The sequence below is a fragment of the Callithrix jacchus genome, chromosome 5, assembly GCF_049354715.1.
Source record: "Callithrix jacchus isolate 240 chromosome 5, calJac240_pri, whole genome shotgun sequence".
NCBI classification, from domain to species: Eukaryota; Metazoa; Chordata; class Mammalia; order Primates; family Cebidae; genus Callithrix; species Callithrix jacchus.
The window spans coordinates 131,181,288-131,191,266 of NC_133506.1; the positions used below are offsets into that span (position 1 = coordinate 131,181,288).

General features: G+C 53.6%; 2 protein-coding genes across 9 annotated transcripts; one reads left to right on the forward strand and one right to left on the reverse strand.

The window, feature by feature from the left end:
* Positions 1-9: 9 nt before the first annotated feature.
* MRPS7 (mitochondrial ribosomal protein S7) lies at positions 10-4,745 on the forward strand. Its single transcript, XM_035301746.3, has 5 exons — positions 10-349; positions 884-1,075; positions 1,191-1,254; positions 1,750-1,917; positions 4,074-4,745. The coding sequence occupies exons 1-5, from the start codon at positions 267-269 to the stop codon at positions 4,293-4,295; spliced, it is 729 nt and encodes a 242-aa protein (XP_035157637.3). The 5' UTR covers positions 10-266; the 3' UTR covers positions 4,296-4,745.
* MIF4GD (MIF4G domain containing) lies at positions 4,591-9,476 on the reverse strand. Of its 8 annotated transcripts, XM_078374623.1 has the most exons (7): positions 9,428-9,476; positions 8,398-8,529; positions 7,668-7,793; positions 6,404-6,513; positions 6,098-6,253; positions 5,891-5,983; positions 4,591-5,325 (listed from the first exon to the last, which is right to left on the reverse strand). In XM_078374623.1, the coding sequence occupies exons 2-7, from the start codon at positions 8,477-8,479 to the stop codon at positions 5,098-5,100; spliced, it is 795 nt and encodes a 264-aa protein (XP_078230749.1). In that variant the 5' UTR covers positions 8,480-8,529; positions 9,428-9,476; the 3' UTR covers positions 4,591-5,097. The 8 variants fall into 8 exon arrangements, with proteins under 8 accessions (XP_078230749.1, XP_002748775.2, XP_008995990.2 ...); XM_002748729.6 differs by lacking the exon at positions 7,668-7,793; XM_008997742.4 differs by lacking the exon at positions 7,668-7,793 and having other exon boundaries at positions 9,373-9,476.
* Between the last annotated feature and the right edge of the window lie 503 nt (positions 9,477-9,979).

Consider the following 9,979-nt stretch of genomic DNA (forward strand, 5'->3'; position numbering starts at 1 on the left):
AACGAGCTAAGGCGGGGCGGCGCCTGCATGGGGGCCTGAGGGAAGCAAGTGCCGTCACCGAGTACCGCGCCAGACTGCGACGAATATTGGAAGGGCAAGTGTTTCCTTTTGGCTCTTCCCTTTGGACCCTGGAGTGAGGAACTCTAACGTCCAGATCAGTGGTGAAACTCAGACTTAGGACCCCGAGGAGTTTTTTTCACTCGTTTTCCGTCACTTGCTTAGGCGCGCCGAGGGCAGTCTTTGTGGGGTCCTCGTAGCCAGCCAAGATGGCTGCCCCCGCAGTGAAGGTTTCCCGAGGTTGGTCGGGCCTGGCGCCGATCGTGCGGCGGGCTGTCTGGCAGCATCCAGGGTGAGAGGGCAGCGGGGGGCGCCGAGTGGTTCTACACGGAGGGACCTCCGTGGAAGGAGGGGGACCACAAGCAGGCCACTTGGGGCTCTGGAGAGAGCATTGCCCTGTGGGCCGTAGTATCTCGATTCAAGCTTCTAAACTAGCTACGTGACTTTGGGTTAATCCGAAGGCTTAGTGACTACCTCTTGCCTAAGGGGTCTGGCTGATCTAGGGTTCGAACGCAGAGCTGAAAGTGCGGTTCAGCTAAAGAGTTCAGAGCTGGGATCACCTATGAATTGGGAGGGGTTGGAGGAGGTGCGTAGGCGCGGAGCCCATCCTTGCTGTTAGCACTTGACCAGGAGGACACTTTACCGCCTGCTTGGGGGATGTCCTCCTTCTTGGGACAAGGGCCTAAATTGTTGTGGCTCAGGTTTAGCTCGCCGTCTCCGCGCCGCTCTCCCTCGTCCGCGCGTTGGCAATCATGCCTATTGTTAAGTAAAACCTACTCGCTTATGGAGTAAGCTTTTGCTTGCCTCCTCCTTTTCCCTCTCCCAGGCTAACTCAGGTGAGGTGGAGCCGCTATAGTGCTGAATTCAAGGATCCCCTGATAGACAAGGAACATTATCGCAAGCCTATGGAGAAGCTAACTGAGGAGGAAAAGTATGATCGGGAACTCAAGAAGACTCAGCTCATCAAAGCTGCTCCAGCAGCGAAAACAAGTTCTGTGTTTGAAGACCCAGTCGTCAGGTTAGACGGAAACAAACACTTGTTCCATGGACTGGGACTATCCCAGGGAGGGCCTCTGTTGAGGATTCCGTGATACAGCCTTGGAGAGCTAAACATGTTGCTTTTCTCTTTTAAGTAAATTCACCAACATGATGATGAAAGGAGGAAACAAAATACTGGCCAGATCCCTCATGACTCAGGTAAACAGCACCTCCCTCCTCAGTCATCTTTCTGTTCTCCCCATACCCTTGTACTTGGTATTTGCAATGTAGCTTAAGAGCAAATGGATTCATATACCTATTATTAAGATTAACTTCCCTGCATGTGTAGGGGCTTTAACAAAGGCCTGTAGGAGTCAACAACTGCCATTCCTTGGTGTTTCGGAAATAAACACACGATTTTTTTTTTTTTTTAACTAGAAAGGAATCCCTGAGACACACAGTTAAAAAAAAAAAAGGAAAAAATAGAACTGCCATTCTCCACCCCACCTCCCATGCCACAAATCTCAATCCACTCTTTTTGTCCTAGTCTAGCAAAGAGAGAGGCACTTAAAAACTTCGTTTTGGATGTGCTGTGAGAGGAGCTGCTTTGCCATAGCAGAACCAGAGGATGAGAGTAAAGGGCAAGGTACTAGGTTGGCTAGCTAAACCCTTTAGGGAACCTAGGGCAGCCTCTTCCACTGTATTCCTTTGCAGACTCTGGAATCTGTGAAAAGGAAGCAGTTTGAGAAGTACCATGCCGCTTCTGCAGAGGAACAGGCAACCATTGAACGGAACCCCTACATCATCTTCCACCAAGCACTGAGAAACTGTGAACCTATGATTGGGCTGGTACCGATCCTCAGAGGAGGCCGTATATATCAGGTGAATGAACGGACAGGGCAAGAAAGCAGAACTACCCACAGGCCAGCTGCGGTGGTGCACACCTGTAGTCCCGGCACTTTGGGAGGCCAAGGAGGGTAGATCACCTGAGGTCAGGAGTTTGAGACCAGCCTGGCCAACATGGTGAAACCTTGTCTCTACTAAAAGCATAAAAATTAGCCAGACTTGGTGGCACATGCCTATAATCCAGATACATAGGAGACTGAGACAGAATTGCTTGAACATGGGAGGCAGAGGTTGCAGTGAGCTGAGATCGTGCCACTGTACCAGCCTGGGCGACAGAGTGAGACTTTGTCTCAAAAAAAAAAAAAGCTGGACTCCCCACATAGGTGGTACTTGGGAGTTGGGTCAAGATTGGTAGCTCTCTAGCTGGTACAGTGGGATTACACCTGTAATCTCAGCACTTTGGGAGCCTAATGCAGGATAGCTTGAGCTCAAGAGTTAGAGACCAGCAGAACAACATATGGAGACCCTGTCTCTACAAAAAAACAAAAAACTTAGCCAGATGTGGTGGTGTGCACCTGTGGTCCCAATTAGGAGGCTGAGGTGGGAGGATCACTTTAGTCCAGGAGGTTGTGATTGTGCTACTGCATTCCGCCTGGGCAAGAGAGAGAGGCCTTGTCTCCAAAAAAAAAAGGTTGAGGCTGTTATGTCATGATCCACTCCTCTGAGTCCTGCAGTATAAAAATTATAGGAAGTAGGCAGAAGTTGGAAGAGAGCAAAAAAGTTTCTAAATGCATGACAGCTGGGAGTCCACCATCTGGCCTTTCTGTCAAGCCTTCTGTGTGTCCTAACCTGTAAAATTCTCATGATGAGGGACTATTCATATCCTCTCTTTCTATACCAGTGCTTAGCATAGTGCTTGACCCATAACTGATGTTTCATCACTGTTTGCTGAATGGTACTAGGTATCTCTTTTCATAGCATTTCATTATATTTTATTGTCATAAGTGAGTTTTCTTGTGTTCTTTTTCGATATAAACTCCATAGGGGACAGGCCTGGTGGCTCACACCTGTAATCCCAGCACTTTGGGAGGCTGAGGTGGGCAGATCACCTGAGGTGGGGAGTTCGAGACTGGCCTGGCCAACATGGAGAAACCCCGTTTTTACTAAAAACACAAAAAAATTAGCTGAGTATTCTGGCACATGCCTATAATCCTAGCTACTTGGGAGGCTGAGGCAGGAGAATCACTTGAACCCTGGAGGTGGAGGTTGCAGTGAGCCAAGACTGTGCCATTGCACTCCAGCCTGGGCAACATGAGCGAAACTTTGGGGAGAAAACAAAAACTCCATAGGGACTTCCTCATTATTGTCTGCCCTCTAGTGTCTAGCATGGTACCTGACACATAGTGAGGGCCTGGCAAATAATTTTTGGGCACAGCGTCTTGCTTTTTGTTCTTTTTAATTTTTTGAGGTGGAGTTTCACTCTTCTTGTCCAGGCTGGAGTGCAGTGGTGTGATCGCAGCTCTCTGCAGCCTCCACCTCCCGGGTTCAAGTGATTCTCCTGCCACAGCCCCCAACTTCCCCCGCCCAGTAGCTGGGATTACAGGTATCCACCACCACACCTAATTTTTTTGTATTTTTAGTAGAGATGGTGTTTTGCCTTCTTGGCCAGCCTGGTCTGGAACTCCTGGCCTCTGGCGATCCACCGGCTTTGGCCTTCTTTAACTGTTTTCATAGATACTGAAGGAGTCTTGTTTTTAGTTACCTATGGTCTGAGGTAAGTCACCCCAGCTAATGGGGCTTTTCCCATTTGGTTCTTATAACAACTTGGCAGGACTACCATTTAGGAGAGGAAAAGGCCAGTGCTTTTTTTTTCCTTTTAATATATATGGAGACAGGGTCTTGTTATTCTGACCAGGCTGATCTTGAACTCCTGGATTCAAGCCATCCTCCTGCCTCAGCCTCCTAAAGTGCTGGGATTATAGGTGTGAGCCACTGTGCCTGGAGAAGCCAGTGCTTAATGAGTGTTTGCTGAATGAATGCCTCTTGTGTCTGCTACATTGAGCTCACCTGAAGGTGAGGGAAGCTCAGAGAAGAAAAGACAGGCCCTTTTCCCCAGGCCTGACCCAAAGGTAATGTGTAAGCCCCAAGCCTGGCAGACTCTTGGACAAACTTGGCTATGTTCTCTCACCCAGGTTCCTACATCCCTACCAGACCGACGTCGCCGCTTCCTGGCCATGAAGTGGATGATCACTGAGTGCCGGGAGAACAAGCATCGGCGGATGCTGATGCCGGAGAAACTGTCACATGAGCTGCTGGAGGCTTTTCATAACCAGGGCCCCGTGATCAAGAGGAAGCACGACATGCACAAGATGGCTGAGGCCAACCGTGCCCTGGCCCACTACCGCTGGTGGTAGAGGCTCCAGGAGCCCAGGGGCTCTGCCGCAAGCAACAGTGTGAGCCACTGCATACTGTAAAATATCTGTGATTAAAGATGTAGCTGCTTTGTAAGGGTGGGCAAGCCTCAGAAGAAAGATAGAGCAGCACATTTACTGTCCAGGAATCCTTTCTTTGAGGCTAGAACTTGCTCTCTCTGCCCCCATTGCCTTGTAAAGATCCCTCACTGACTTGGGGATTTCATGCAGGAAACTCAGGTCCCCAGTCTTCTCTTCCCTCAGCTTGAGGTGGACTTTTGGATATAAAAGGAAGCAGTTTTAGTATCAGCAAAGATTTATTGGAAAATTCTCACGCTGACCTGGTATAGCATGTGGTGCAGTGCCAGCATTCATTGAAACTCGCTGGAGGAAATAGGCTTGTTTCCCGAGTTGTCCTTGTACAAAATGTATAAAAAGTAGTTTCTGGTGTGACGTGCTCTGCCTCTGCCCCTTGATATCCCAATGCATCCTACCAATGGCTATGCTTACCCGTTTTACAGATAGATAAACTGAGGCACCAAGGTAGCTGTTACAGTAATGGTTACAGTGTAGTGGCTCTTAGGAGCTACCCTTCTCTGCCTGGCCCTGGTGGGAGGTGGTGGGGAAGGGGCCCAGGGCAGGACCACGGCATAAGTGGGAAACATCTCCCCAGGAGATGAGAAAGTCTAGAAGAGAAGAAGCTCAAAGTCTGGAAGGTCTTTGGGAGGGGCAGAGACTCCACTGCCAGCTTCAGAGGTGGACAGAAGAAAGGCTGGTGCTGGCAGGTTAGCCCTGATCTGGTGGCCTAGTCAGAGACTTCGCTGTAGTAATACTTATGGGCAGCTGGTGTCGTCTTCCAGCCGGCTGCCCGGAACTCAATGATCTCCAGCAGCAGCAGCTGGGCCAGGGAGCTTAGGCTGGTTGGAAGCAGGAAGCCATCCCGGATCAGCACAAAGAGCTCATCCATGCGCTGCCCGTTCATTTTCTCCAGCTGCTCCCCAACCCGGTGCAGCTGCAACACCAAACAGTCCACCTGTAGGGTACAGTGGGAGTGACGCGAGTGAACCAGGGCAGGGCCAGCTTCTCACACAGCATTTGCTGAGTGCCAGGCGCTGTGCTTTGCCTTTACACTTGTTCTCTTGCTCCCTCCTCCTCATCCAGTGGGTATTTCTTATGGAGAAAGAAACAAGTTCAGGAACTTGACTGAGGTCCCTCGTGTAGCCAGGCTCCACTCAATGCCTGTCTCCAAACCACTTCTCCATCCCCCTCTCCTGCCTCCCCCAAATTGCCTGAACCTGGTTTGGCTTCAGAGCCATCTGTAACCACAGCTGGCCATGGCTCACATGGCCACCATCATAGGTTGGCTTTCTGACTGGGAAGGAAGCTGCTGACCAGTAGGTTTTGGCTACTTTCTGTTCTGGATAAATTCCAGACCTGACAGCTGGTCGTGTAACTCGGACAGGCCTTAAACACCCCCACACTCCTGCCCCAGAAGTGACGGCCTCAAAGGCTTCACTGAGCAGTGGGCTGGCACTCAGCTGAGCCAGACCGTTCATCCCGCAGCCTTCCGTGCCTATGCTGGGATTGGGGCCACCCACCTCCTCCTCCTTGCTCAAACTGTCTGGCTGGGCCAGCCGGAAGAGGCAGTCATAGACGGGGTTCACCAGGGCCATCATGGGCATGTTGTTCACCTGTGAGGGGGAGGAGGGGCCAGAGCACTGGGCTTAGTGACCAAGGGGAGCAGGCCAACCTGGGCCTCAGGAGACGGCCATGTCTGCCTCCCAGAGTGGCTGCCAAGGCCTCACCCTCAGGTAGTCAAAGATGTTGCAGATAAAGGTGACATAGCAGACCCAGCCCTGCAGGGAGCGTGCTCGCAGCTGCTCCCGAGCCTGGTACTCCTGCTGCAGTCGGTTGAGGAGTCCGCGCCGGAAGACACTCTGGCCTGCTTGTTTACTCTCTGCCTGTGAGCCAGGGAGAGGAAGGTGAAGGGGGGTGGGGTGGGTGGCAACCCCACCCATCCTATGCCTGTCTCTGTCCTGCAGGCCAGGCCTTCTGCCCACTCCTGAAGCACCTTCCTCAAAGCAACTTCCTTTACTCTCCCAACCCCCAACCTGAATGATGGCGTAGCACATGCGTCCTGCTTCCTTGCTGAACACAGAGTCCTGCAGAGAATGGTCCACAATCACATTGGCTACTTTCTCCAAGTCCACAGCACCTGGATCTAGGGGTAGAGATAGGAGGGGAGTCTAGAGCTGCTGCTATCACATTTGCCTCCACCCACTTCTAAGAAGAAGTTGAGATATTTATAGGAGAGCATTCTCATCTGCTTGAAGTGAAAGATCAGAAATCATACCAAGGACAGTGGCTCCAGTGGTGCAATCGGTTAGCGCATGGTACTTAGAAATCATGGCCAGGTGCGATGACTCACAACTGTAATTCTAGCAATTTTGGGAGACTGAGGTGGGTGGATTACCTGAGGTCAGGAGTTTGATACCAGCCTGGCTGACATGGTGAAACCCCATCTCTACTAAAACTACAAAAATTAGCTGGGCATGGTGGCTTGTGCCTGTCATCTCATGTTATCCCAGCTATTCAGGAGGCTGGGGCAGGAGAATTGCTTGAACCCAGGAGTCGGAGGTTGCAGTGATCCAAGATGGCACCACTGCACTCCAGCCTTGGCAACAAAGCAAGACACCGTCTCGGGAAAAAAAAAAAAAAAAAAGGAATTTCATACAGAGAGCCAGCATTTTGAAACCTGGCCAACATTTTGAAACCCCGTCTCTACAAAAATACAAAAAGTTGGCTGGGCACGGTGGCTCACGCCTATAATCCCAACACTTTGGGAGGCTGAGGCGGGTGGATCACAAGGTCAGGAGTTCAAGATCAGCCTGGCCAATATGGGCCAGGCATGGTGGCAAGGGCCTGTGTCCCAGCTACTTGGGAGGCTGAGGCAGGAGAATCACTTAAACCTGGGAGGCAGAGGTTGCAGGGAGTTGAGATCGTGCTACTGCACTCCAGCCTGGGCAACAAGGGCGAAACTGTCTCAAAAAAAAAAATCATATAGAAGACAGTAACCTTACAAATGAACAGCTTTAGCTGTCTGTCTTCTGGTTGCCCAGTCAGAGAAAATGAGGAGGGTATGTGGCTGGAAGGGACCAATCAAAATAAGAATATCGTTTTTCAGGAAATGCATCTTTTCCTGGCACTAGGCTGAGGAAGGAATACTGACCAGGACACGTCTCCAACAGCAATTTCACAAGAAAAAGTGTTCTTATACTATACATACACGAATCCCCAACTAGAGAGGGCCACACAGGGCCTCCCAACAGGCTCGGCTTGGCACTTGATGGGTCTTGCTAATTGTTGAAGACAAACTTCTGTCCTGAGTGTTACAGCAGGAAGGCATCGGGCCAGGGGAATAACTATACCTCCTCTGGCAAATGGAATATTCTCCATCTTCTGTCTCAAAGCAGGCAGCTGTGCATTCAAGAGAGGGGGCTACTGCAATGCAGAAACAGCCAATTCAAATGTAAGCGCTTCAAGGGTAGGAGCTGTGTTCTTTTTTTATGGTTGAACTTTTAAAAATTTGAGACAGGGTCTCGCTCTGTTAGCCAGGCTGGAGTGCAGTGGCAGGCTCATGGAACCTATACCCTCACCCTCCCAGGCTCAATCAGTCCTCCTACCTCAGCATCTTAAGTATCTGGGACCACAGGTATGTGCCACCATGCCGGCCTCATTTTTCAATTTTTTTTTTTTGTAGAGGTGGGGTTTGCCCCATGTTTCCCAGACTGCTCTTGAACTACTGGACTCAAGCAATCCACCCACGTTGGCCTTCCAAAGTGCTGGAACTACAGGCATGAGCCACTGCGCCTGGCCCTATGGTTAAGCTTTTTAAAAAGTCTTTACAGTCTGAAAGGTGACTGTGACTCATACTCCAGAATAACGACCTAAAATGTAGCTTGTCTTCCAGTTCAACAATTACACTGCCGACTCCTATCATCACAGAATGATGGAGGCATTCACCAGGCTCAGCCCTCTGGTGCTGCCCACAGGGGCCCTTCTCTGTGGCTCCTGATCCCAGCTCAGGAGGGGCTCCCGTGCTCACCTTTGAGTGCTGTCTTCAGCAGCTGCTGGGTCTCTGCATCAAAGGACTGGATTTTATACTCCTCTCTACTGGGCTCCCCCATGACCTGCCAGCCCTGGTAGCTCTTGACCGGGCTGGGACTAAGGACAGCACCTGGGGAGAAGAGGCGAAGGGAACGACCTCAGGTGTGGAGCACAGGGAGGGTTCTGTCCTACAGGCCCTGGGCAGGGCTGACGATGCTCGGGACAGGGGCTCTGTGCAGTCCGTGGCGTGCAATGGTTGTGGTTGGTTGAGGGCCCACCAGGCTTGGCTTCTGGCGGGGACTGGGCATCAGCCAGGTACCTGCTGCTCAGTTTAGAAACTCCACGCTTGTGGGATTACACAAGAGCGAGAAGCTGAAGCAGAAAAGCGCCCACCCTCTAGTCCCAGCAGGAGGCAGGGGTGGACTGGGGCAGGGTGTGTGCGGGCGGACGTTAGAGTTGCTTAAAGACACCGGCCTGACGCTGCTGGCCCGGCATGATGCCGGGTGAGGGTCAGGCTGGGAACTCCAAGCGGCGCGGCTCTGTCCCCAGCAGGGCTCCAAACCTCTCTCTCCAACCCTCTCTTCCCGGCTTTCGCCGAGTCCTTCGGTCTAAACACCCGCTGCTGCATCTCCCGGGTGGGGCCGGCCTGCGCGGATGGGGACAGGTTGCCCTGTCCGCCGCCTCGGCCAGGCGCAGCCTGAACTCCCCGACCCTGCCAGCTTCTCCCCGGGACAGACTGGTCGGACCGGCCCCAAAGTGGCGGCAACCAGGCCCTACCCACTCGAGACTCCTAATTCCTGAGCTCCATTCTGGATCCTTCCTCTTACGGGGGTTGGGGGCACAGGATGATGCGCCCTCGAGAGGTGGCTCCCGCCGGAGGCTCCCCTCTGGCCATAGGAGGCGCCGTCGGGGTCTCCAGCCCTCCCCACGAGCCCGGAACTCCCCTCCCGGCGGCACAGGGCGGACTGCGGACCTCAAGGTCCAGAGTCCCTGCAGGCTGGAGAGGCGGCGTGGGCAGCTGGACCCACCTGCCGGACCGGCGGCGCGCGCGCGCGTGCCCGGGGCCGCCTATCGGCTGAAAGCGCGCGACTCGCGTCAGGCGCTGCGGGGGCCGCCGTGATCTCATCTCCTCGCGCGGCGCCGGGGAAGGGCCGGCTCGTCCGCGCCACCTGCCGGCCCCCGGTGGCACTGCTCTGGCCGCCCGGCCGCCCCGGAAGCCGAGTCGCCCGCGTGGGGCCCCGGCGGAGACGCGGGGGACCCTGCGACGCTGCCACCCCCAGCCAGGTGGAGCTCGCTGGGTCCGTACCCTCCTCACCCGGTGCGCCCCGGCCCTGCCCGGGCCCACGCCGGACCCGCCAGCTCCTCAGTCTTGCGCGTGGCCCCGCACCCAGCCCTCCCCGAGCTCAGGTGCACGGGGGTGAGGCGGCGGGAGACACCGCTGGGCCGCGCGGCGTGGAAGAAGCCTGCAGACAGTGTGGTGGGGACCCGGTGGCAGGAGAGACGGTATCTGCCCTGGTCACACCACGTTTCCCGCTCCTCCAAACCAGGTAGAGAAGGCAGGGGCTGCAGGGCCGGGGCCA

Excerpts from the sequence above, each read along its gene's own strand:
- MRPS7 (XM_035301746.3), top strand. The coding sequence starts at position 267 with ATGGCTGCCCCCGCAGTGAAGGTTTCCCGAGGTTGGTCGGGCCTGGCG. Across the intron at positions 350-883 it reads GCTGTCTGGCAGCATCCAGG|GCTAACTCAGGTGAGGTGGA; the intron begins GTGAGAGGGCAG and ends TCCCTCTCCCAG. Across the intron at positions 1,255-1,749 it reads CCAGATCCCTCATGACTCAG|ACTCTGGAATCTGTGAAAAG; the intron begins GTAAACAGCACC and ends ATTCCTTTGCAG.
- MIF4GD (XM_078374623.1), bottom strand. The coding sequence starts at position 8,479 with ATGGGGGAGCCCAGTAGAGAGGAGTATAAAATCCAGTCCTTTGATGCA. Across the intron at positions 6,514-7,667 it reads CTGTAACACTCAGGACAGAA|ATCCAGGTGCTGTGGACTTG; the intron begins GTTTGTCTTCAA and ends CTCTACCCCTAG. Across the intron at positions 5,326-5,890 it reads GTTTGAGCAAGGAGGAGGAG|GTGGACTGTTTGGTGTTGCA; the intron begins GTGGGTGGCCCC and ends TGTACCCTACAG.